The following is a 26,464-nucleotide window of genomic DNA, read 5'->3' as shown; positions in this document are numbered from 1 at the left end:
CACGACCCACGTGCACACCAATAAAAAGACGCTTAGAAATTACAAGTTTTACATGCAACGGGCATGTTCATCTTTACACAGTCACAATGCATTGATAATGTAGACGTGTGGCTCGCCAACCAAGCTACCATACATCGAAAGAACATTCTTTTCTGATAAATATCCACACAAAGTATTTCCAGAGTCATCAAGGCTCTTAGAAACATAACCGTGTTTAACGCGTGTTTACCGATAAAACCGCGCCGGGCGCCTGGTAGCCGGCGCGGCGGCCGGGCCGCTCGCGCTGCCTCGGGCTCAGTGACATTGAACTCGGCAGCGCTACCCGGAGAATGTCTCACTGTGTGTCCTCCCACTTGGTGCGTATCGCTTGTGATTAACCCCTGTTGGCGGCACTTATAATGATGCTTACGCTTCGTCGCTGGTGTGAGTTCGATGTCAGGCATTTTGCAAACTGCCTGAGAAAATAATTTCAGGCAGTTTGCAAAATGCCTAGTGGGCCAGGCAGTTTGCAAACTGCCTAGGCATTTTGCAAAATGCCTGGCCGGTCAGGCATTTTGCAAATTGCCTGGGCATTTTGCAAAATGCCTAGCCAGTCAGGCATTTTGCAAATTGCCTAGGCATTTTGCAAAATGCCCGAGTTTTCACTTTGCCTGTAACATATACATAGGACTTTTGATATCTCTGACCTAAGGTCAGGTCAATTTTGCGTTCATGGAAAACAATACACACTGAATCGGAAAAATACACCTGTGCCCCTTTTGTGTGCCCCTGAGGTCATCTCAGGTCATAAACGGTCACCAACATTTTTTTTTGCTACAACTTTTGATAAAGACGTGCTAGAGCAGTGAAACCACGTCAGATGTGTTCAGCTCGACGATACGGATCGACGGATGTGCAGCATGACCCTTTCCGGTCAGGTGTGACCTTGACATGAGGTCCAATTTTCAAAATGACCTTTTAAGGTCAACGTATAGTTTATTCGACGCGTCTCGGCGAGAGAAACACGATGCTGGCAAAATAAAAATCGTCATTCGTCACTGTCTTGAATCAAAAGTTATTGCAGAAAACGCTTATCATAAAAACTGCTATTTTTAAGAGTTTTTGCTATCTGGAGGCTAAACCATTGACCTGAGGTAAATTCTGAGAGCAATATTCAGAAAGGTCTGTAAAAGGGCTATCGAATGCGCTTTTCCGCGGCGCTGTAGCTCTATTGGTTTCCGAGTTAGCCGTTGGCAGTCTCCAAAACTTGTGAAATGACCTATATTTGACCTTTGATGACCTCTGGTGACCTAACCTTTGACCTGACCTGAAAATTGAGCGAATTGTTTCCGTTATTATTTTTGATGCTCTTTTGAGTGCCACTTACCGCGTGTCGCTACGTGGCCCGGAGCCGAGTTAGAGGGGAGGGAGGGGCGTAATCCCCCCCCCAGTACGACACGGAAAACACAGTTCACCGGCACGGCGCGGGTTAACCCTCGCCCGTATTGGTGTTTTTCCAGCCGCGAACGTACTCGTATAAGGGGGGGGGGGGGTCCGTTGGACCCCGCTTGCCGTTTCGCCCCTGATCGAGCTAGAGCTTCGCGAAAAAAAAAACGAGCGTGTTGCCCGTGACGAGAGGAAGCCGATGATATCCAATTTTAAGGTCCTAGGTCATTGGTTAACCTTGTAGGTCAGGTCAATGACCCAAAAGTCGGGAAAATCGGGACCTGTTAGAACGTCGTAAAGCGTGGCTGTTATGGAGTTTTTCGGGGTGCTGATCACGAATATCATGTTAGTTTTGATCACAGATGATGTCTTCATGCATTTAGTCCAGGTCGGGTCAGGTCAGGTCAGGTCAACCAGTAGGGGTCCTGCCGGGTATTCCTAGTAGGTGTCAACCGCTCCGACAGCTTCGTAACATGTTACGAAATGACCAAAACTACTTCGTAAATGTTCATATGGTTGCTAAATTCGAATTCAGCTCCAAAAACTAGCCTAGAAACATGTTAAACTCGAAAAAGTGAACCGAGGTCATCAAAGGTCAATGACCTGACCTGATCTTCAGGTGACCTTGACACCCACCCTAATGCATGGGGGCAACATCATATCACATGTTTGAACGCTTGAAACCACGAAAAGACTGCAAACGCGCGGCTAATGCGAGCCGACATATACGCCGAATCGCGATTCCGACCAAACATGGTCTCGAAAAGTGCGTCATAGGTCAAAGGTCATTTGGGTCAGGGTCATGAAATTTTCAGAGTAGGTGTATAATTGATTAACGCGAGGGTACTGAAAGTTTCGTCGCGATCGGCCGCTTTTTACGCGAGATATTCGCGAAAAACCATAGGGGGTCCGTTCGACCCCCCCCCCCCCCCCATACGGGCGAGGGTTAACTAATAGGCAATGGAGAGCTCACAAAATTGACCTTGCCCTCAATATCGATATTTTGTCTTGGGATTACGCAAGGCGAATGTTCGGTGAGATCAGCAGGTATCTATGGCGCTTATTGAAAGTCGATTATGCACACTCACGTCATCAAAGGTCGTCTTCTATACTACGTCGGCCGAAGACATCCTTTACATTCGTGCCACTTATGTGACAGTCTCACGCCTCACCCATCTGACACTCATGCAGTCATGCATGTCCATAAGAAGGGGCTGCGCGCACCTGACATCGATTTGTAAAGGTGATTTGTGGAGAAAAAAATCCAGAACGTATGTCAGCTTTCGGTTGCCTCTAACTGCAGTCGCTGCTGGTATGACAATGAGTTGGGATCTCATTGTGGATCTCATGGTCTTAAATGTTCAAGTCTTTTCTTGATTCCAATTTAGGCAATTAGTTGCAGCGTGAATCCTACATAGGTGCGGTCTGAGATTCTAACCACGGCCACCCCGGTCGACCACAGGCTGCAGCCCACAGGTCACTTTGGATCAGTGGGTGAACCTGTATTTTTTTTTTTGCAAAGAATAAAGATTGTGCCTCTCGATCAACGTATATTTTACCGTTTCGAATTCGCATAGACGCGTATTTTGAGAATAAGATGTCCGTAGTCCGAGCTCGTTTAATATATCGTGCTAAATATTCATCAAGATCAATATTTTTCACAAAAAACATCGGGCTGCAAATTGCATTAACCCTCGCCCGCACATGGGGGGGGGGGGGGGGTGGGTGGTTGCCACCCCCCAGGTAGTCTTTCTGCTCTGCACTCAACATTTTTAGAGCTAGAAGGCTGATTTTTCGTATAGCTGCTCCTCTATCCTTTCTTGATGTCCACTGAAAATTTCAAGTTTCTGTGATTTTTGGTTTCGGAGATATGACCTTGTTTGTCAGGTCATGTCATGACCCAAATGGCCAATTCTCAACATATTGCGTTTGCCATGGGCCTTATGAGCTTTTGACACCCTGATTTCGGCCTTTTTTGCCAGTCTTACCTCCCACCTATCATGGAACATGCTGTTCGACGATGTACAGGGGTCAAGGTCAGGGTCAAGGTCAACCTAGGTCATCTAAGATAATTGCGTTTTAGGCAAGCTGAATTTACTTTTTTGAAGTTTTTTTGACTGCATTTTTGGTAAAAGCTTCTCAGATCATGATTTCATGTAATATGGACCCAAAAACAATCGGTGCACACATCAGTATACACACAGACACACACAGACATACAAACACATATAATTGACCTTGACCTAACTTGACCTGAAATGACCTCAGCAGCAAAATTCTGGTCGGGTAGTGTGACAAAGAGGTTCTAGCTGGCTTGGCACCAGAAAACAGCATCGTCATCGGTATTTGATAAGCAGCACACTTGATATCCAACGGTGACCCAAAACAGCAACATTTTTTAGTTTGACCTGACCTGGAAGGTCAATGACTGACCTGAGAAGGTAAAACTGGGTATCATTGGATTCGTCTCTTCCCAAAGAATCTTTTTGGTCTTTACCGCTAAGCTCTATCTCCAACAGGAACGAAATGGCGCGGGGGGGGGGGGGTGGCAACCACCCCCCCCCCCCCCCATGTGCGTTCTAGGATGGGAAAATGGCATGTGCGGGCGAGGGTTAATTGGATTTTATGAAAAATCAGCGAAGCCTGGTTTTTGTACTCGTATCTTGCAACACCTGGTAAATCGTGCATGAGCATGACGTTACATTTTAGACTGACGCCCCTGTCACTAGGGGACGACTGACAATGGCGCCCCTCTCAACGGAAAAAGTCGCCCCCTCGAACACCATGCCCCCCCCCCCTTTCGCTGATTTCTGGCTACGCCAGTACCTATCATGACGTTATAGCTCGGTGACCTGACATGATCCGATTTTTTAAACCAAAAGCTGCGCAAAGGAAGGATCTATGAAAAGCGCCCCAGAGGCTATTAAAACTTTCAGCACGATCCGACAAATAGCTCGGCGCGCATCGCAAAAAAAACTCAGGGGGAGGGGGTCGCATCTGATCGACCCCCCACCCCTGCCAGGGCGAGGGTTAAGGTGTGAATGAGGTGGATGAATGGATGATCCGATTGTGTTTTCAACCAATAGGTACGCTGATTTCTTTGAGATCCTTCCAAGCAAATCATTTTTTTTTTTTTACAAGCAAAATTTGAACATATGACTAGCAGAGCTGTATACTATTTTTGCTTTCTCTGGGGTTGGTTTACTTCATTTGTAAAGCGCAAGATCTATAGGATCAAATTCCTCGTGCGAATATATCTCGTGCAGTTTTCGCAAAAATGAGACCAATGCTGATTGCATTGTTCTAAATTTTGTTTCTTTTCAGTAGAACTTATTTGGGCCTAATTTTGTACATTTTACGTAAATTTGATTTTCAATTATTCGTTCACATTTCAACGGTAGCTGAAATTGTCCGATGCTATGTCATCTATACGCAATTTTCGTTTTTGGGAGCTAAAGCTTGCAGTTTTTCTTGCAGTTGTCCCATTTTTGGCAACGGCAAATACGCTTTCAACTTCAAGCGGCGATGTTAACATTGAAGATCTATTGACAGGACATGTGCAAATAAGCAGGGATTCTGTACCGACCCAACTTTTGCCATGTCTAACTCAACCAGATTTGGTGGCTACCAGTGATTGCCAATTCAGGCATTCCCAGTGGAATAATATGCATTGTCTGAATAATTCATTCGGAATGTATGCTGATGACAACAACTTTTTAAATTTTGGATCACAGCCATTGGGGATTGTCTTTCCTTCTTTGTTTTTCAACCCTATTGCTTCATACTCGGGCTCCTCAGGCTGCTCAAGTGGCAATGAGGATCAAACTAGAAAGATAGAAACGTTATTGGAAGCAAATGCTGAGGCAAAAATGAATATTACTCTTCTTGGAGAGATGATAGAAGAGCTTCAGCGCGAAAAGAGGCAATTGGAAGAAGAACTGGACAGTGTGAGACAACAAAATATTGAACAAAATGGACAAATACACATTTATAAGTTGCAAGCTGAAAGATGGGAGGAAGTGCACAATGAATGCGCATCATCAAGTGTGATTCACCGTAACACTACTAGTATAGCTTTGCGTGCCGCTCAGGACCACATACATCATCTTGAAATTCAAAATCAAATGTTTGTTGACGCCAATTCGAAATGTTCGTTGGATCTGAGATCCCTGCAAGAGTTTTTATCAGTTGTTCAACAAACCAGCGAAGAAAATGAAATCAAGCTTGCCCGCTGTTCGGTGAACCTCACAGCATCGCGCCAATCTGAAGAGGCAACGCAGTCAGCATTAGCACAAGAAGAAAAGGAACATCTTAGACATATAGAAGAGTATCAACAGGAACGCAGAATGCTGATGACTGAAATTCTTAATGCTCAAACATCGCGAGCTTCATGTGAGGCATCCCTGAACGACATTCGAAGCGTCTACGAAGAAACGAAAATTAATTATGAAAATTGTTTGGGAAATATTGGTGGAACAAATGCTAGACTGGATTTATGTAGAAGCGCTTTGAACTTGTGCCATGGCAATCACTCCGTTGCGACAAATGCGGGGCAGCTTTGTGAACAAGAACATAGGCTCTGTCTCAGTGAAGCTGCACATCTGAAGGATTCACTAGCGTCATGCCAAAACAACTCGCTTGTTTTGCAGGAAAATATAAGATCGCTTAAGGAAAGCGAGCAAACGTTGACAGAGCAAATCATGTCTCTCCGATCAGAGGCCGAATCGGCGAGGCTTTCAGAAACCCATCTTCAGAGCGTTGTCAAAGATTTGAGAATCAATCTCCAAGATGTGCGTAATGCATTAAGCGATACAGAAGCTCAGCTTCGTGAGTGTTCACTCGATATTGTAACTGCTAGGACATCACTCGATATTGCGCATAATAAAGCAGAAGAGTTTTCTGGACAACTGGATGCACTAAGACAAAGGTACACCACGCTCTCAAGGAAAAACTACATCACCGTTACAGAATACTCAGCACTTCGAGAGGCGTACACGCTCTTGAAAAACGATGACGATAAATGTCATGCTCTGCTTGACGATGCATCAGCGTCCGCCCAAAGGCTCATTCAGAACGAAGCTGCATGTCACGAGCAACTGAACAACGTAACTACAACTCTGTCTGTAATCGAGTCTCAGAGGGATGCCTGCCTAAACAGTCATCACAGCAGCATCGACCAACTTGATGAATGGAGAGTGCGCTATCAAGACATTAGTACAAAGCTAACAAGATGTACTATACAGTACACGAACTGCTCTGGCCAACTGAACATGATGACCAATCTTTACAATGCTCTGGAAGAGGAAGCTGATGAAATGCAAACATTAAACTTTAATTTGAAAGATCGTCTCAATGCAACGTTAGAAAGTCTTTCTTCAATGACGAGTAGCTATGCTACTCTGCGGGCAGAGTTTTCAGTCGTAAGGCAAGAAAGTACTGACCTTAATAAGCAAATTGCAAACTTGGAGGCTACTGCAGACGCGGAAAAGAGTAGGTATGAAACTTGTTCGAGCAGAATTAGCAGCTATACTTCTCAAGTGACGACTTTGGAGAGCAGGCTTTCCGACATTGCAAGTTCTGCAAGTGCGTTACATCAACACTTGAATCATTGCTCACAGCAGCTGAATGAAACGCGGGCGTCACTGCACGAGCAGCACGACATTAATGCCGAGCAGGAGCGTCATTTAATGAGCGTGCAGAGCTCATTGGAGGTGGCCCAGAGCCAACACCATGGGGTTGTTATTCAGGTAGAATCGCTGGAACGGCAGCTCAAGCACTGTCAGAGCAACCACTCGGAGTCTCTTACGGAGTCGCTGTCCCTGGAAATGCAACTGTTGGAGTGCAATAGAAGAATCACTCAAGTTCAAACCAATAGTCTGAGAGATATTGAGCGAATTCAAGCATTACTCATGGATTGTCAGATCAGCCACAAGCGTACAACTGAATCTCTCAATGATACGCTTTTGTCTAACGAACGTTATCAAATGGAGCTAAGGAGGATGGAGGCGGAACATAACTCCACAAAGAAATCTTACCAGACATGTCGCATGCAAGTCAGCATCTACGCCCGCCGAGTGAGTAATTTGGAAGCCTTAGCTCGTAACCTACGCAGTGATGCGAGCACATTGCAAGCTCGCCTGACGAGTTCCAACCACGAGCATGCTCACACCCGCGAGCAGCTGACTCTCTGCCGCGAGCTGAAGAGCAAACAGGAGCTGCAGCTGTTTGACATCACCGAAGAGCTGGAGGAGTGTCACGCGTCTTCTCACGTGTCGACCTCGTGGTCCTCGGGCTGTCCGAGCACCGACCAGGGCGCGTTCGCGTCCACCAGCTCCGGCTGCCTGATGGTGACGCGCAGCACCGGCTCGGCGCAGGAGATGGAGACGCTCTGCAGCCATCTGGCGGGCAGCCATCTCATGAACAGGATGATTGTCATGAGCCCACTGTTCCAAACGGACGTGTCACGTCTGGTGACGGACGGCCACCTGCCCAGGACCCCTGTCTGGCTGAGCTCGGATGACGGCAGCTGTCATCAGGTCGACCTGAACCTCTCGGACGGGCCGATGCTGGTGCAGAGCCGCGCGTGCACTGACAGTCTGCCCGGACTTTGTATGACCTCGCACAGCCATGACACATCGCTTTCCGACAGCACCTATACCTTCAACTCCTCCAGCACACATATAGCATGGAGCAGCGTCTCTGGCTTTAACGAATCGTCGATTTTGGACAATTTAGGTATTTATCTAGGCTGAATATGTACGAGTTTCTGATTAATGTGTTTGATAACTATAGCTATGGACCGGGAGTGGATGTGCCGAGTTGACTATGCTTTTAGTAAATTATGACGTGAAGATAATATACATGCTTATAGTTGATATAGTGTTTCGAAAATAATGTACGTTGTACAGCTGGTACTTTATTCGCTATTTGGGGTATCAACTTTAGCCAATTTCATCTTTAATCAGAAACGGAATAATGTTTCCAAATAATAAGTCATTCATTTAATGATCTCTCGAGATGGGGTCTCAGCCAGATTTTTCGTGGTAGAGGACGAGGAGGAGGAGGAGAGGGGAAGCGTATTTCGGCACGCCAGGTTATCTCGAAAATTTGAGGGGGAGAAAGACGCGCAAATGCGATTAATAACTCGCAACGAGCACTTTCGGATCATTGAGACCTCCTCAGATCATCATAACACGAAGGTAATCATATGCAAAATTTGCCGGTTTCAACATTTTTTTTTTTTTTGACAGCTTGGTGAACATCTCGTGTTTACATTGTCGTTGAAAAGAGCATTTGAGAGCCCTTCTAAAACTTTAGCAGTTTGTAGGCACATTTGACCTAGAGTCAATGATTTGGCAGTAACAGTAACAGTCAAAATTGGCAGTAACAGTCAAAATTGACTTGCCTTAACAAAATATCCGATTACATATCACACCAAGCGTATACCTACATTATACAGCAGCGTGTTTCTCTCGTACACACGAGTATGCGTTGAATATATTGTAGTAATACGGAACAAAAAGGATAGAACTAACGCGTTTCGGCTAAATCGCCGTCATCAGCGTCTAAAAGGAGAACTTCTAGACGCTGATGTCGGCGATTTAGCCGGAACGCGTTCGTCTATCATTTTTGTTCCGAGTTATTATACGCGAGGGCAGCGCTTTTCGAGTAGCGCTGCGGACCGAAGGTTTGGACTTTGAATTGTGAAAAAACTCCCGCCCGGCGCAAAAACGCAAACACCACAAAACGCGCAAAACGCACGCCCGAAACGCCAACGCAAACATCGCAATAAAACAAACGCCCGCCCGCCGCAAACCGTAAATAAAAAAACGCAAAAACGCCGCAAAACAATAAAACCGCCCGCATCGCACGCCCGCTAACCGCAAACCGAAAACGCCTAAAAATCGCCCGCCCGCCGCCAAAAGCAAACACCGCAAAAAAAAACGAAAAAGCGGCCGCCAACCGCAAACAAATTTAACACCGCAAACGACGCAAAAAAAAGAAACCGCCCGCATCGCCCGCCCGCCCGCCGTCAAAGACAAACACCGAAAAAAAAACACAAAACGCCCGCCCGCCGCAAAACGTAAACACCGCAAAACGTGCAAAACGCACGCCCGAAACGCCAACGCAAACGGCGAAAAAAAATCGCCTGACCGCCGCAAACCACAAAAAAACGCCGAAACGCCGAAAAAAAATAAAACCGCCCGCACCGCACCGGCGCTAACTGCTAACCGAAAACGACTAAAAGTCGCCCGCCAGCCGCCAAACGCAAGCACCGCAAATAAGCGCCCGGCCGCAGCAAGATAATGATTTATCAACGACTGGCATACCGCTAGGTTGGTCATTTTCACAAATCAAAAAGATATCTGCAAAAATCTAGATGAAAGCGCCCGATTAAAAAACGGATGGCACGTGCGTGTTCCTCGCCCCCAACTTCCTTCAGGTCAATCGTCATTTGGGTCACCTAACGCATTGACGACCGGCTGGGTGGAATGAACATTGCGCCAAGAAACGTAAGTATATTGTCAAAAAGAATCCCCAGAATGGTGGATCCCAAAAGTTTGAAACTACCACTTTGACCCACTGGACGACACCTGAAACAGTTGCCGACCGGATGACACCCATTGTTTGGTCACCCACGCCATAGTATTCATCATGGGTGCGCCGAAATGACCAAAAGTCCCAATTTCCGTCTATCATTTTTGTTCCGAGTTATTATACTTGTCTCAACTGAAATACAATATATTGTAGCTTAATTTTAAAAGTTAACATGAAAACGTGACATTACTTCAAGGTCGTGACCTGACCCCAAAGGTAATAATATTACCTACACCTCGATTAATCCGTATTGGCCTACCCTTGCCTACCGTTGCGCACCCAGCGGCTGGTGTAACTATTTTCTTGTGTCAAGGTTATGGTGCTACTGCATATATTTTAACTTGTAATTCTATTCTGACGAAGGTTGTTTGAAACCGAAACGTCAATAAAAGTAAGTGCATTTAGTTATTTGTTGGCTCCACCGATAACCTCATAACAAAAATATGTCCCTAAATAACAAGCGGTGGTTTATTAACCAGAGTCAGTTATTTTCGTTAAAAAGCATGTATCGCAGCTGGAGGTGGCAAAATGTGAACATTTTGGAACCAGACTCGACCCAGACCCGACTGGACATTTCTGGAACCAGTCGGACCCGGTCTAGGTTGGAATCGGAACCAGTTGGACGCGTTCCCCAAAAATCAATTAATGCAAACTATTTGTAGGTATCATTAGTTGCATCATGTAAAACAGCCTTTTCCCCACTGGGAATACTCACGAGCTACAGTGCGCAAAGAAACACACATGGGGAAATGTTTTCTTTCCATTCGCTTCACATTTTGCAATCATTATTGTGTAGTGTGCAAGATGTATGGTTTATGGAAGGACCCGGTTGGACCCGTCAGAAAATTTCCAGGAACCGGTCTGAACCCATATGGGTACAGACTGGTACTTTGGACCGGGTCCTCGGGTCCACATTTTGCCACCTCTAAATTCGCAGCTGCACGTTCCGTTCCCCCGCATCACCAGCGTGCAGGCAAACATTTCTAATTGCCCTGCTTATTACAGTGAAAGTGACCATGGGCTCTGCCACTGGTGGGGTCCCGGGGGTCCGGACCTCAAATAATTTGACTTTCGTAATGCAGCCTAATGTATAAAGGCAGGTTTTAGGGTTGGACATGCCTCCGAGCCTGCGACCGTAGAGACCGTAGTGCGGGGACATGTCCTCCTGAAAGTGACCAGCGCACACTGCAAAGCTGTCGCAGCGATTAAGTCAACATATCCATCCACGATCACTCCCCGTCATGCCTGCTATGCCAACGAAGCAGTCGAGCGTGCCTGCTTTGTGGAAACATTTCTCTGAAGTGCATAGTGTCTAATTGCGCTCTTGATAGCTCTGAACTCCTTCTGTTTTTAGAACTCTAATTGCTGCAGACCGCTGCTCCTGCGCGGTTCTTAAGGAACAGGTTGGATGCCACATTTCGAATGGGAAGACGTTACTGCGGGAACTCCCAACTGGCTTGCGGAGTATGTGGCTTTATTGCGGATTTGTTAACTATAGGTATCTATGGGGAAAATCCGTGAACAGCTCAAGCGGCCACAGTAAGCGGCTGTTTATTATCTAGCGGATTTCATTTTATTTTATTAAGCGGATTCCACTGTATATACTTAAAAGCGGCTGGACCGATTGCGCTTGTAGTTTCTACTCCATTAGGAAACGGTTCGATAGGTTATGACAGGTGCAGTTGGATGTCAATTGAAGTCTCACGTCACACGTGCGGTCGTTCAGACGTTCAATACTACGTGAGTTTAATGAACAAAAAGCCATTTGCGGGTGTGGATACGAAGCTCTTCCTCAGGGTATCGTTGATAAGTTGAACCTTAGATGACCCTGGACTGCCCCATACTGACCTGGGAAAGAAATGAACGAAATACTGCCGATACAATGTGCACGAATCCTTACATGCCATTCGTCGCTCGCGTTTTGTCATGTAGTCACAAGCTCTCCAAAAGAGGACATACGCCCCAGTCAAATCCAATTTGATCCGACTTTATATCCGGTTACTATAACACCCAGAAACACCACTTTTAGATGTGGGCTCTCGCTCCATTCCGTCCGCTATGTGCTGTGTGAGACCCTTGTGCCTACTAATTGGGAACTAAGCTTACGCGCGCATTGCTAAGGTGTTGAATGGCCTCCCATCGGATATATGAGGTTCGTTTTTGTCTGTTGCAGACGCTGACCGACCTGCAGTCGGGCGTTACTGGTGAGAAGGTAAGCCGCATCTCGCTGGTCGATCTGGCCGGCTCCGAGAGGGCGGTGAAAACGGGCGCTGCCGGCGACCGACTCAAGGAGGGCAGCAACATCAACAAGTGAGTACTGCCGACGGCGCGCCGAGGGATAGGGGCGGAGGGACTGGACTTGGCTCCTGGGAACTGGACTGGGATAGTTAGAGACGCACTACGCCGCTACAGCGGTATCTAGTCCTGTCATCAGACAGTCCGTTTACCCGCTCCGGTGATGGTACTGAGTCGCCGAGCCGCGGCTCCGACTCGCTGTCGCCCCGGCGCTGCCCTGTCGCCCGGAGCGGGGCAGGGCGCACTCGATCTAATTACAGCTCACCGCCGGCTACCGCAGCCGGCTTTCGCGCACAAATGACGCCAGAGGTGTTGGCATACCGGGGAGATACCATCCGCCGATAGCAGTCGACAAATATTAGATGGCAGATGCGGAATCAGTGCGATATGATCCAACCACTGTTATCGTCATATCCGCAGTTGCAGGATTTATTACAGCTAGGCCTGTTAGATCACCAAGTGAAGTGCGCTGTTGAATTAAACTTACCGTGAAGCTGTGTGACATCAAAGACGCCGCGTTTCCAGGTCGCTGACTACTCTGGGTCTGGTCATTTCCAAACTGGCAGACGCCTCGGCTGGCAAGGCTCGCTCCAAGGCGGACAACTTTGTCCCCTACCGGGATTCCGTTTTGACCTGGCTGCTCAAGGTTTGTATACGGAAACGAGTGACAAACTGAAACGAGTTGTGCGCCGGTCTGTAGAGAGCTTTTAAATTATCTGCTTATTGCGGCTGGAACTGTATATTTTGGGAAGGCTTCTTTATCCTGTCAAACACCTACCAGGCTCTAGAGCCATCCTGAGATACGGCGAGGCCATTGTCATCCCCCGAATCAGGGACGCCTGCTTGGTCTTATATCCTTATATCTAACCAGGATTCTTTGGAAGCTGTGCGGCTTTCGGCTTCTATTTTATTAGCAATATTACACAGGACTCGCATTGCAAAAGCCATCTCGGCTGCGATGCCAATATTGGGCCTTGGCGTACGTTTGTAGCGGACGTGGAATCGTTTGGGAATATGCAATATGGCTCCGGTGTCGTGGGTAGGATTCCTTCGGCGAATGCTCTACCCGTCTCGGATGTTGAATGTTTTCGGGTGACGTTTGTACTGTATCGGTCACAGGACAATCTAGGAGGGAACAGTAAGACGGTGATGGTGGCCACCATCTCCCCTGCCAGCGACAACTACGAGGAGACGCTCTCCACACTCAGGTGAGCCGTGGGCTGCTACTTGGTCTGTTCAGGTGCGGTACGTTCTATTTATTTATTCATGCTCTTGTCGGTATTGACGTGTATGTGTTTCTCTGATGGCGCGCATTTTTGCTTAGCCGCATCGGAAGAACAGACAGCTCTGTTTTTCATGCTACGTATTCGTGTACCTATTTTTGTACACTGAACACTCACCGATCGCTGCGGGATCCCCAGTGCCGTAAACTGACATCTGTCGGCAGAGTCGCGAAACATCGTGCTCCGCGGGACAGCCTACCCTTCAGGCGCGAACCCGTAGTGACATCTAGTGAGAACTAACTCAGGTAGCTAACAAAACGGGGCTTGAGATCAGAAGCTGGTAAAGTTTCTGAGTCACTCAGTTTCCACTCTCCACACTGACAGATACGCCGACCGAGCGAAGCGGATCGTGAACCACGCGGTGGTCAACGAGGACCCGAACGCGCGCATCATTCGCGAGCTGCGGGACGAGGTGGAGCGGCTGCGCGACCAGCTCTCGGTGGGTGCTGGCCGGTGGCGCTGGATGCTGATGGAAACTGCTTGGAGCTAAGAGTTCTTGGTGCTGACCGGTTTTGTTTATGTACTGTTGCATGTGATGCTGCGCTTTGCTGAACTTTCAATAACTAAATATACATATATGTTTTTCTTTCTTAATATTTCACGGCGTCAGAAAAATAGTTGGCGAATCGAAAAATTGTAAATGATGCAAGAAAGTCTAGACGTCTTTGTTGTTCAATATTATGATAATTTTTTGTTTATGTTTCAGCGGTTGAAATCGGGTGGCGAGATGATCGAGGACTTTGAGGAGACCGGTGACGACGCGCTGCGGGAAAAGCTGAGCGAAAATGAAAAGATCATGCGACAAATGTCGGAAACATGGGAGGAGAAGCTACAAAAGACAGGTAAAATGACCTAGAACCTCATTTGACCAAATAAATAGCATCGCTTGTTAAATGGCCCTTAAGCTGATGCATAGCCAATGGCCATGCCATCACTATCAGCTATTTTGGTACATCGTCCCCTTGGTGTTGATTCTCTTGTTTAAAGCCTGATAACTGAAGCCATGTTTGAGTTGTGATAATTGAAGGAACTATTGACTTTCGCTCTCCGTTAACTTTATGGGCTAACTTTGGTCGTGACCATTTCCACTTATGTTTTACGTCACCTCTCCCAGTTCGACGCTCGACTGACTTGTGACCATAACCCAGCACATATATCCATCGCCACTGTCGCTCTGCCATATCTCTATTCTTCACTCGTGCCTCTGTAATGTGATATTGTATTGACGTGGCGGTGGATCGTGTTTCAGGACGTGTACAACAGGAACGAAAACAGGCGCTGGAGAAAATGGGAATCAGCGTGCAGTCGGTCGGAATCTCTGTACAGAAAAACAAATTCTATCTGGTTAACCTTAATGCTGACCCTTCGCTCAACGAAATGCTAGTTTATTATTTAAAGGTGAGTGGTTAATTTGGCTAAGAGATTCCTATTTCACTGTAGTTCGAATTGTTCTGCTAATTGAATATTGATGGACCTGTGACAATGAGGAATGCTGGATGGGGCGGGCCTATTAGCGTTTGTGTTGCTTGTGAAAAAGGGTTTTACGTTTCATAATCGTTATTGTATTTGTGATTGGAATCATCCGAATTCACTATGGCTGCCAGACCATTCGCTGCGCCCCTTGGCATTACCCAGCTTTGCCGGCGACTCCCGCGGCCGTGCGTTCTGTGTCACGGAGTGCAGACTGCAGACACTCCGTCCTCAGTATCCTTGTATACGCTCTAACCCCTCTCCACCGCCTACAGGACCACACGGTGGTCGGCCTGCCGGACGCGCCGGGCCGCACCGACATCCAACTGTCGGGGCTGGGCATCCAGCCGGAGCACTGTCGACTCATCATTGAGGACGGCGCGCTGCACATGGTACCGGTGGATGGCGCACGGTGCTGCGTCAACGGCTCGCAGGTGACTGAGCGTACCCAGCTGCGACACGGCGACCGCCTGCTCTGGGGAAACAACCACTTCTTCCGCGTCAACTGCCCCAGATCCGGCGGTGAGTGGGTGTGTGGCGCGGCAGTGACATCATGGGGAGATGGGACGGGAGAGGTAGGGCCGAAGTAGCGGCCCTTGTTTACTTTCGATATCGTGGGTGGAAATGCGTGCATGAATACTAATGCGCAATATTGAGGACCTCGTGACGCATTCTCCCGTGGAGAATGACGCCGTAATTCCCTAGGAGTGAACCGATTGACGTATTTTCATCTATGGTCTGACGCGTTGTGCCTCCGTGTCTGTACAGGGAGCGGAGGTGCGCCGGAGCCGCAGACGCCGGCGCAGAACTTCGACTATGACTTTGCTCGGGAGGAGCTGGTGATGAAGGAGCTGGGGGATAACCCGATCCAGACGGCCATCGAGCGGCTGGAGCACCACCACCAGCAGGACAAACAGAGTGAGCAGCCAGGGGTGGGGGTGGGGGAGAAGCTCGGGGGTAAAACAGAGTGAACAGGCGGGGTCACCGGGTGGCCCTCCAAGCTTGAAACGCTCGCCGAGTCAGAGCACTAGGAGTTATACTAAAGCCATTACTATAGCTGCTGCATTGACGGCGCAAATTTGAAGCCAATGATTAAGGTGTGTGCATATATAATTAATAATATTGTCCTCGACTTGTCACTGAATGTGTCCACTGACTGAGTGTGCCTGTCCCTCGGCAGTGGCGCTGGAGCAGCAGAAGCTCGAGTATGAGCGTCAGTTCGAGCAGCTGCGCAGCGCCATGTCGCCCTCGGCGCCCGGTCCGCTGGGCCTGGACGGCAGTCGGCGCGGGCCGTCTCTGTACAGCCCTCTGGCTCAGTCGCGGCTGGAACAGTGGGCCAGGGACAGGTCAGTTTATTGTGCGGAGTGTGATGGGGTCTACATCCTGCTGGCCCGTCGCGGCTAAACTACCTCTCCTTCATTGATCTTGTCTGCCACAGTATCAGGTTATTGGTGCCGCGGTTGTAGGTATGTACGTGATGGTAACATTATAACATAAGTCCGGTCTAGTCTGCGCCTCCTTCATAGCTCCTCCACCACCATCTGACCGCTCCGCTTTGTCCGTCCCGCCGTCAGTGAGGAGCAGTTCCGCCGCTATCTGACCCCTCCCTCCGTCCCGCCGTCCCGCCGTCAGGGAGGAGCAGTTCCGCCGCTCGGTGGCCACGCTGCGGCAGGAGATTGTGCGTGCCAACTCGCTGGCTCGGGAGGCCAGCTCCATGGCCCAGGAGCTGCGCCGCAGCACCAGCTACTCGGTCACACTGCAGATCCCGCCCGAAAACCTCGGACCCAACAGACGGGTACGGATCCGTAATAATCCGACTGTTCTTTTTATAGTGAAATTCATGTATTTGACTTTTGGACTTGTCAGATGTTTTTGACGCTGAACCTCAGTTCAGATTTCTCAGTAAGCAACTCTTTTGAGCATACGCCTTTTTTGTATTTGGACTGTGCAGGATTTATGAGATATTTCGACCCGGCTCACTGAGCCTCCATGTTGCCGTCTTTAAGGCCTGCCTGCTATTGTCTGATGTGCGTATGAACATCTCTCCCGTCCCTCAGAGAGGTCTGTTTGTGTGCGAGCCGGCCATCTGTGTGAAGCGGCGCGGCTACCCGAACCAGATCTGGAGCCTGGAGAAGCTCGACAACAAGCTGGTCGACATGCGCGAGCTCTACAACGAAATACAGAGCGGAAACATGATGCAGGTCAGGACCGATCCAGGTTGTCCAACGTCGGTGACAAATGATCAGAGACGGGATCGTGTATAACCTTGGTTTTACGGTTAGGTACTTTTGATCAGGGAAACATGATTGCTCGCCGAAAAGCAGGCGTGAAACAATTCATGCTCAGCGTCCTAGGCAGGACGTTGTCTCTTATTTACAAGGCCGATCTTCTCTAGTCATTTTGTCGAAGTGTTAGTGCCTTATGACGCCCTTCCTCACCTCTCGCCAACCGTTTCGATCATGTGCGCCAGGATTCGGCGGGAGACCCGTTCTTCGAGACCCAGGAGAACCACCACCTGATTGGCGTGGCCAGTCTGTTCCTGGAGGCCATACTGCACGACGTCTGCCTCAACTACCAAGTGCCCATCATCAGCCAGCAGGGCGAGGTGGCCGGCAGACTGCACGTGAGTAATCTCCTCCATCTCCTTGCCCCATAATGTCTAACCGTCAGCTAGCAGGACGATGTGGTCTGTAATCTGCAGTCCGGGCACCTTAAGACTCAAGCTATGATCATACAGCTAGACACTATCATGCTTCATACAGATCCTCCTACACATGCTTTCGTGATGATCCAGTTCCCCCACCGTCTATCATTGACTAACTCTCCCTTCTTTCTCAGGTGGAGCTGGAGCGGGTGGCCGGCTGTTTCCAGGACCGGATCGCCGACTCGACGTCCAACCACTCGGGGGACAGCGGTCGGAGCGAGGAGGACCTGCTTCAGAACACCGTCACCTGTCGGGTCAGTGTCGCCGGTCAGAGGGCTGACCGCCGCCAGACGGGATCCCGCCAAAGCTGCCGATTGTATTATGCTTACCTACCTATTTTAATTTCGTGTCATCTATCAATGTATTTCAGTACTTACTACTTGTGTATTTTTTCTTTTTTTAGCCAGATCGGCTCTGATAATCGTTCTGACGGTCCGCGATATGATATTGCTATACGGATGTGCTGTCTCCTCTGACCGGGCGTTTTTTCCTTCCCCGCAGGTCACCATCAAACAGGCTACCGGTCTGCCTCCCTCTCTGTCACATTTTGTGTTCTGCCAGTACAACTTCTGGGGCTGCTCGCAGACCCAGGTGAGCTCCGAATCAGTGCGGTTCTGTGGCCACAGCCATCGCTGGTGGTCTTTTGGAAAGGTAGTCGGCTCTATACCGTCTGCATCAGTTTACTTACAGCATCTGTCATGCGTATTTGACCGCATAGTTAGTGCCTTTCATGACGAGCTGTTAAAACTGTTAACTTAGAACCTGCCCCTAATGTTTTCGTTCGCTCGATGTTTGCGTGATACATTTCGCGTTCGAATGTGCGATGCATTTCGTTCGCTAATGGCCTGCCACATCCAAAGGCCTCGATCACGCATTAGTATTGACCCAGATGATGCGCTCTGTTGTGTTATCCTAATGGCATTCCTCTGATGTCTCCCTGTGATCATCCATTATTTCATTATTCCAGCCCCAGCATTCCTCCTCTGTCCGTGCCCAGACTCCCCAAAGTGATGTCCGGGAATTAACGTCGATGCACAATATAAGGTGAAAACATCATCACTCTTCGACTTACCCGCGTTCGTTCAACACCATCCGTCTATACTTATTGCATAATGATGCTCCTTAAACAGCTCATTACCATTAATGTTTGTGTCGTTTCACAATATGCTTTAAAAATTGTTTTACGACTCGTGTGAGGCCAGTCGTGTTATATGAATATGACAAGTTAATTTGCGTGAGTACTGAGTTGAAATATATTTCTTTCCGGTGTAATTTCTCCCACTGGGTCCGAGCTCAGCTGCTGACGGCCCTGTGACGTCACCAGGTGTGTCCACCAATCATCACCCAGGAGCGGTCCACCCAGTGGACCACAGTGTCCGGTGACCGGGTGATCGTCCAGTTCGACCACTGCCGAGACTTTGTCATACCCATCTGCGAGGAGTTCATCGAACACTGTGCAGGTGAGTGGGTGGAACGGGCAGAGTGAGAGCTATGGACAGCTCCCGGACTCCCGGTGTCTTCTGCGGTGTAAAAGATTTGGCGTATGCAGGTGCCGCAAGGTGTCAAATGCACTTATATCGAATGGGAATCGTGGCTACCTCCACGGCTACCTCCTGATCATCTTAATGCACTTGCGTTGAATTGTTTTTAAACTGCACGTCTTGAACCGAACTGTGCCGGCAGGTCGTTTCGTAGAGGGCGACCGTCTGGCTGAGATGTGTGTTGCACCGTGAGCTGACCTTCCCTGTGTGGTACCCGCAGAGGGCGCGCTGTCGGTGGAGGTGTGGGGCCACCGGTCGGCCGGGTTCACCTCGTCCATACCCACCACACTGGACGTGGTGGACAGCCAGCTGGCCAAGGCGCGCTCACTGGCCGACCGGTGGGCGGAGCTCACCAGGAAACTCGAACTCTGGGTCGAAATTCAGGAGCTCAATGATCACGGTGAGCGGGAAGTGACTCAGGCGTCGGTTCGCTGGGTGCTACTATATCCATTATATAGATAACATTTGTTTTGCAGTGTTAACAGTTATAAGTTTTGTTGTTCTTTTAACTCGTTGCTGAAGAGGCTTGGGTTGTATGAATTCAAGAATATCAAAACAAATGTTAAGTTTATCGGGGAGCTGCTCCACAACTTAACAAGAAGCAAACTATCTGAAATTATATTCACCGGAGTCTGTCTAACCCCTGTCGGACCCTCTATGACCTTCCTCTGACCCTACCCCCGCAGGCGACTACCAGCCAGTGGAGGTGGCGACTCGCGCGGACGTGGCCTCTGGCGGCGTGTACCAACTGCGCCAGGGCCAGCAGCGCCGGCTGGCCGTGCGTGTGCAGCCGGTGACCAACTCGGGCACACTGCCACTCGTCTGTGACGCCGTCACCGCCGTCAACATTGGCAGCGTCACCTGCAGGTCAGTGGGAGGGAAATGAAATGCTTTGCATTTTGTTGGCGTCAGTTGTGGTCAGTTGTGGTCGTGCTTGGCCATTGAGGAGTGCCGTGGGCTGGTACTGAGCTGAGGGAAGAAACTACTGCAGCGTGTGGCTGGCTTGGCTTAGACCGTTCTCTGTGCTCATTTGGCCAGCCCGATTAAGCATAATCGTGTTATTCCCTTACGGTGTAATAGCTATCACTGCGTCGCTGTCACGTTCTGTTTGTCCGCCGCTCAGGTACCGTCTGCAGAAGCCGCTGGACTCGTACCAGGAGGCGGACCTGAACCAGCTGCGGGAGAAGTGGTCCAGCGCGCTGGTCAGACGCCGACAGTACCTCGACTCGCACCTGCAGAAAATCATCAAAAAACAAGGTCAGAGTGGATCGAGAGACAGACCTCTGCATTGGAGTTTCACATAGAAAGGGCGAAGTTTTCAGTTCCGTGACCTAAAATTGCTTATTTTAGCTAGTGCTACAAGTTACTCTTTCGGTAAGTAATTTAAACATGCTTCATTGGTACGTCCCTTGATCTTACAATCTGTCCCAGTGAGCCCAAACTCTTACTGATGCCGCGTTTCAGACAAATCCGAGTCGGATAACGACCGCGAGAAGTCTCTGCTGGACCAGTGGATTCAGCTGAACGAGGAGCGTAACGCGGTGCTGGTACCGGCGGCCGGGTCGGGCATCCCCGGCTCGCCGCTGTCAGCCGACGTGCCGCAGCGGCCCGGCCTCGAGCGGCATGTGCCTGTTCTCTTCCTCGACCTCAATGGTACGGAGACGATTGGAGAGGGGGGGGGGGACGATGAGGTGGCATGGCGCCGGTATGTGGATTTTGAACCTAGATATTGGCTGGAATCAATGCTTTCCAAATTATCTGAGAAAATAGGTGAGGATCTTAATACTGGTGCGTGGACGTGTCCTGTTCTGGCATTTTTATTTCATTTCGGATTGCTACGTTTTGTACGAAACTATATCGGAGATCTGAATGTAGCTAATTATTGGCCATCAACAAGTCGCATTGTTTCAATATGCTTGTTCTAATCCTCATTGGTTTTGCAAAGTCCAACGGTATCCCTCTGACCCCGACCGTTCTCTAACCTGCAGCGGACGACATGAGCACGGGTATGCTGCCTGGCGAGCTGACGTGCGCTGGTCTCAGCTCACACCTTCCCAAGGAGCACGGAGAGGATATGGTCGGGCTGACGATCGTACGCGCCACTGACGGCCCGGAGGTGTCGGCCGTCGTCCAGTGGGACTCGAGCGTGCACGACTCGGTCTACCTCAACAGAATAACGCCCGGTGAGAGGGAGATGATGGAATGTTCGAGGAAGGGTATTGATTGGAAGGGTACGAGTTTATCAGGATCATCAGCAGTATAACATCCAGTAAAATGGATTTAGGTATAGGGTTGGGGATGCTAGTGCGGGTTTGACGTAGGGTACTGACACCGACATTTTCCTCCATTCCTCAGCCAACGAGCGCGTTTACCTCGTGGTGCTGGCCCGGGTCCGGCTCTGCCAGCCGCTTCCCATGGACATTGTGCTCCGTAAGCGGCTGTGCGTCAACATCTACAAGCCGACGTTCACCAACAAGCTGATGCGCAGCATCTCCCTGCGGCGGGGAGATCAGGTGGAGGCCACTGGAGTCGTGTACGAGGTGGTCTCCAACATACCCAAGGTGAGCTGCGGTGGGGATGTGTCTGTGGGTGGCAAGAGGCCGGGGGGGGGGGTAGTGGTCAGGATTTATTGATAGCGTCCGTGAAGCAGAATTTTTTTTACCAGTCATGCTCGTTGTACGTCTGGACGTCTTGATCACTATCAGAGTACTAAAAAATCGTTTGGTGATCGTTTGGTGATTTTCGGACCTTGTGTTCGAATCTTATTGCCGAAGCATCGTGTTCTCATCATCGTCTGCCACTTTTCACGACCCACTCTCGCCACTTACATCATGTCCGTGTGTTTATGTTAAGGCTAGTCAGAGGAGCTGGAACCGTAAGTCGCTGGTGCTGGTCATTGCCGACTGTCGCGACTCACGGCACACGACTCACATTATGTGTCTGTGTGTTCAGGCTAGTGAGGAGTTGGAGGACCGTGAGTCGCTGGCGCAGATCGCTGGCTCCGGCACCGAGGCGGCCGACCCTGACGGAGAGACCTACATCGGTGAGTGGGTGGATCAGTGCTGAGAAGGGACACTGACTACAGCGGGGGGGGGGGGCGACATTGGCGGAGAGACGACGTATATTCAGCGGATTGTTGGGCCGAAGACTTTCCATGTCAGACTGTCTGTAGCCAGTCTAGTGTCTCCCCTTTTCCCGCCCAAAGTCATGTATTTGTTCAGATATAACCCTCCCCGTGTCGTGCTCCCACAGAGAAGTACCTGCAGGGCGTCTCGGCCGTGGACAGTATCCTGCGCCTCGATCGGTTGCGGCAGAGTGTGGCCGTCAAAGAGCTAGTGCAGGAGAGTGCCGGCCCGACCGGCACCGGCAGCATGCGCAAGACGGCTAGCGTGCCCAATATTAGCTACGTGAGTTGAGAACAATTATTACCGGGTGCTGGCTACTATGTGAGCTCAGGTGTAGTAGTTATTTTGCTGATGTTTCTGTTTCGCTGACATTATTCTCGGCGACGCTACCCTGGAAGCTCAGCGATATTTCCATCATACTGTCGGTCCGCCTTTTTACCTTTGTGTTTGTTTGGCGTTCGTCGTACTCTCGACCTGCTGGCTAACATGTGGTGCTCGTCTCTGCTATCACAGTTCCAGCGTTCTGACGGCGCGAATCGGTCGGAGAGTTTCCTGGACCTGGGCGGTCTGCAGTCGGCTGGAGGTGACGGCGGCGACCCATCGCCCCACCACCTCCACCACCGGCTGTCACTGGGACCAGGAGCCAAGCTCGACTCGGGACCCCGCTCGGCCAGTGAGTGCTCCCACCGCTAGGATAGATGTTTTCTATAATTCAACAGTTCCGTTGCTGAGGCGATGTGATTCACTGGTAGAGTGTAGGTATCTGGCGGTGATTTGCGGTAAGGTGTTCTGTCTTGTTTCGACTACACCATGGATTTACTTCACTAAATGATGTCTCACAGATCTTTCCGCAATTTTCACCGCTCCTCCCGTATCGTTTCAACTCAGTCTCATATTTGTATTTTTTTTACTCTGTGCCCTATCTGCCCCATCTGACAGTTCCCTTTCCGTGTGTGACCGGCAGACCGTCCGACCTTCCTGAACCTGTCGGCCGGGATGCGACTCTCGGGCGCCATGTCCAAGTGTAGGTCGATGCTGGCCGGCCTCAGCGGCTCGCTGATGGCGCTGCATGAGGAGACTGGCGGCGAGCGGCCCCAGTCGCCGCCGTCGCCGCCGCCGCCGCCGCCACCCCAGCTGCTGCTGCCAGCGCATGGTGCACGTACGCTAATGCCTCGTGACGGGGTAGCGGGGTCCTGTGTCCTGATAATGCCATCCTGGGTCCGTCAGCTCTTTGCATTTGGGCTTTAACTGATGGCATTTCTGGGGTCGCTCCTTTCAGAAACCCGCTTTTTAAACAGCTGCCTTAAAATTGATGGACATTCCTTATCGCTTTTATAAATTTTCTTCGCTTTTTTTCTCTCACGATTTTTTTTTTTTTGTAAAGCTTTGTCGATTACGGAAAAGGAAATGACGCTTAGGCCTTTGCTTACTTTGGCATACTGAATTTCTGACACCCATCCGCCATTCCCGAAGTGCTAACATTTCATACATTCAGTAACCTGACTGAAACACTTCTGGAAAAGGGGTTTCTGTAGCTGATTGTGAGCTTGATGTTGACTAAAATTTTAACAATATCGAAAATATCGAGTTATATCGAGTTATGAACGTGGTCCGATTTTGTTTCATTTGCGTTTTTTTTTTTGTAAACTCAGTATGAGTACCAGTTCCCAAAGGTTAGGAGTCGCGGTGGAGGTCAAGAGCCGTCCGTGAGTATGTGTTGTCGTTGGAATTGGGCTGACTGAAACCTGCTACCACCTTTCAATGGTGTACTTGATAGGACCGCTCCCTCTGCTTGAAATAAGCGGTGGGGCATTACAAGGCATGCCGTTTATAGTGCGTTCCATTTGATTTTCACATTCCTGTTTCGAGGCATCCATCGCTGCTTAATTTCCCCGACCCTTCTCTGTTGTATTCCTCATCCCCTCTGGAACTCATCTTATCCGGAACGTTGGGGTATGCGCGTGATTGGCTGATGATCTGTAATTTACCGATCCGGGCCTGTACCGGCGGCTGTGTGAATGTGATGATGCGTTGATCCCGTGGTACACCGCTGTTGGGTAGATGTATTAGGATGGCCCTGCAGTGGGACTGTTTGTTGTTTGTTTGATTGTGCATGGCACGGATTTCGGTGTCACAAGTGTTTGTTATTTCTGAATTGCATTGCTTTGTTTACATACTGTCCATTTTACTGGCCCGATCGTTCGTTGCAGTTAGCACTTATTGCATCTTTTTTGTTATTTGTTATTTGTTGTAACGTGTTAGTCGGCATTGGGTAGTCATGGCGTGCTGTATGTTTTAACTGCCATTTGACCCGGTTGTTAGATGTCTCATCAATCATCTTCTTTTCGATCACATTGTATTAGTGTCTAACACGCTCCTTACCACATAAGGAACGGTCGATAATCACATTTTGGTTAGAGTAGTATTTCGACGGTCTGGGCCCGGGCTGTGATGCATTTCTTACAAAACATCGACGTAAAACATTATTTTTTAGTTAAAACAGGCATCTGTGTCGGGTATTGCTAGGTTCGTCAGGCCGTGTAGCCCCTACGTGGCATATCACAGCCCCCCAGATCGTATGACCTCCGTGACCTATCATCACCTCAGACCATGCGACCCCCTTTTAACTTAGCCACGCTCAGACCGTCTGACCCCATACCCGCGTGTCGCAGCCACCCCGAGCCCCGGCTCCCTGAAGCTGGCCTCCCGTATGACCACCCTGCACGAGGACCACGACAGGGAGGGTTCGCCGGAGCCGAGCGACAGCTGCCTGCCCGCCAACGGACCCACGCCGCTGACCACGGTAAGGCGGCAAACCAACTCCATTTTAGCACTAAAGTTTATCATAAAGGACAATTACCGAGTTTTAGAGTTGCCGGTTAAGAGTTTTGGTTTTCAGCATTAATCGGTCTTCCAATATTATGTCAAACTAACGTTACATTTGTGTCGTTTGCTCACGTAGGGTCGCGGCGGCATGGCGGCGCGGGCGCGGCTGGCAGGTCGGATGCGCAACTCTCGGACGTTCGACTCGTTGGTGGAGATCCCAGCTCCGACCAAAACCAACTCACCCAGCGTCACCTCCAGGTAAGTTGCAGTTCCCTCAAGCAGGACAATGTGGGGCTGTACCATGAATAACTAAATTCGTTCCTTAGCTGACTCCGTTATATGTTTCTGACGGCAGTCGTTTTCGCTCGCAGCGGGTACGGCTCGCAGGCTGTGAGCTCTTCCAACCTGTGCAGCGAAGACTCGATGTCGCTACAGAGCATAGACGAGACTCCGGACTCGGAGGCGAGCGTAGTGCCGGCGCGGCGGCCCGGCGCCGGAGCGGGTCGGCTGCCGGCGCCGCCTCCGCTCCGGCAGCGCAGCGCAGAGGTGCACCGCGAGCCGGAGCCGGAGCCGGAAACGGAGTCGGCACGGCTGACATGCCCGGAGCCGGAGCCGGCGCCGCAGATAGAGGAGGCTGAGCTCAAGCCAGAGCCTGAACCGGGGCCCGAGCCGGAGCCTGAGTCTGAGGCTGAACCGGAGCAGGATCCAGAGCCGGAGACTCGACTGGAGGAGCCGGAGCCGGCGGACCCGGCGGCGCCTCAGAACGGTCTACTGGCCGCTGAGGAACCGGCAGAACCGTCAGTTGGCAGTGGTACCGAGCTGGAGGAGTCGCCGGCCGGAGAAGGTCAGTCGGAGGTGCGCGGTACTCCGGACAGCAGCCGTCAGACGCCGCTGGAGGGGAGCGCTCCCGAGTGGAGCACGCCCGGCAGTCAGGAGGGCGACCACGGCCACGGCAGTCCAGAGGGCGAACCCGGTCACGGCAGTCCGGAAGGCGAGCCCGGCCACGACAGTCAGGAGCTGACGCCCGACGCCGTCTCCGGCAGTGAGTATCCACCAGCGGTGATTCCGAGCTAAGCGGTTAATCGTTGTGCATCGCTCGTAGAGCATACAATATTTGTCAATCCATTTGCAGCAAGGATTCTTTTTGAGTATGTGCCAACCTACCTGCGCTAATGGAGCTGCTCTGTCGCATTCTCC

The 26,464-nt window shown here is 50.1% G+C and overlaps 1 protein-coding gene across 1 annotated transcript in view; it reads left to right on the top strand.

Annotated features, from left to right (window-relative positions):
* The window catches only part of LOC122367825 (kinesin-like protein KIF13A), a 72,021-nt gene that overhangs the window by 43,855 nt on the left and 1,702 nt on the right, over positions 1-26,464 (top strand). Inside the window, exons 8-35 of the mRNA XM_043341253.1 lie at positions 12,197-12,333; positions 12,844-12,964; positions 13,438-13,526; positions 13,926-14,040; positions 14,308-14,443; positions 14,851-14,999; positions 15,347-15,593; positions 15,840-15,989; positions 16,252-16,417; positions 16,704-16,866; positions 17,129-17,272; positions 17,542-17,694; positions 17,910-18,029; positions 18,277-18,366; positions 19,100-19,235; positions 19,537-19,716; positions 20,003-20,183; positions 20,440-20,573; positions 20,781-20,969; positions 21,305-21,499; positions 21,672-21,877; positions 22,269-22,359; positions 22,569-22,723; positions 22,955-23,114; positions 23,406-23,600; positions 25,114-25,244; positions 25,404-25,525; positions 25,639-26,309. Coding sequence (XP_043197188.1) covers positions 12,197-12,333; positions 12,844-12,964; positions 13,438-13,526; positions 13,926-14,040; positions 14,308-14,443; positions 14,851-14,999; positions 15,347-15,593; positions 15,840-15,989; positions 16,252-16,417; positions 16,704-16,866; positions 17,129-17,272; positions 17,542-17,694; positions 17,910-18,029; positions 18,277-18,366; positions 19,100-19,235; positions 19,537-19,716; positions 20,003-20,183; positions 20,440-20,573; positions 20,781-20,969; positions 21,305-21,499; positions 21,672-21,877; positions 22,269-22,359; positions 22,569-22,723; positions 22,955-23,114; positions 23,406-23,600; positions 25,114-25,244; positions 25,404-25,525; positions 25,639-26,309 — 4,726 coding nt within the window. The remainder of the gene's footprint in view (positions 1-12,196; positions 12,334-12,843; positions 12,965-13,437; positions 13,527-13,925; positions 14,041-14,307; positions 14,444-14,850; positions 15,000-15,346; positions 15,594-15,839; positions 15,990-16,251; positions 16,418-16,703; positions 16,867-17,128; positions 17,273-17,541; positions 17,695-17,909; positions 18,030-18,276; positions 18,367-19,099; positions 19,236-19,536; positions 19,717-20,002; positions 20,184-20,439; positions 20,574-20,780; positions 20,970-21,304; positions 21,500-21,671; positions 21,878-22,268; positions 22,360-22,568; positions 22,724-22,954; positions 23,115-23,405; positions 23,601-25,113; positions 25,245-25,403; positions 25,526-25,638; positions 26,310-26,464) is intronic.

Source organism: Amphibalanus amphitrite, unplaced genomic scaffold (assembly GCF_019059575.1).
Source record: "Amphibalanus amphitrite isolate SeventyFive unplaced genomic scaffold, NRLGWU_Aamphi_draft 000899F_arrow, whole genome shotgun sequence".
NCBI classification, from domain to species: Eukaryota; Metazoa; Arthropoda; class Thecostraca; order Balanomorpha; family Balanidae; genus Amphibalanus; species Amphibalanus amphitrite.
This window is presented reverse-complemented; position numbering and strand designations above follow the sequence as displayed.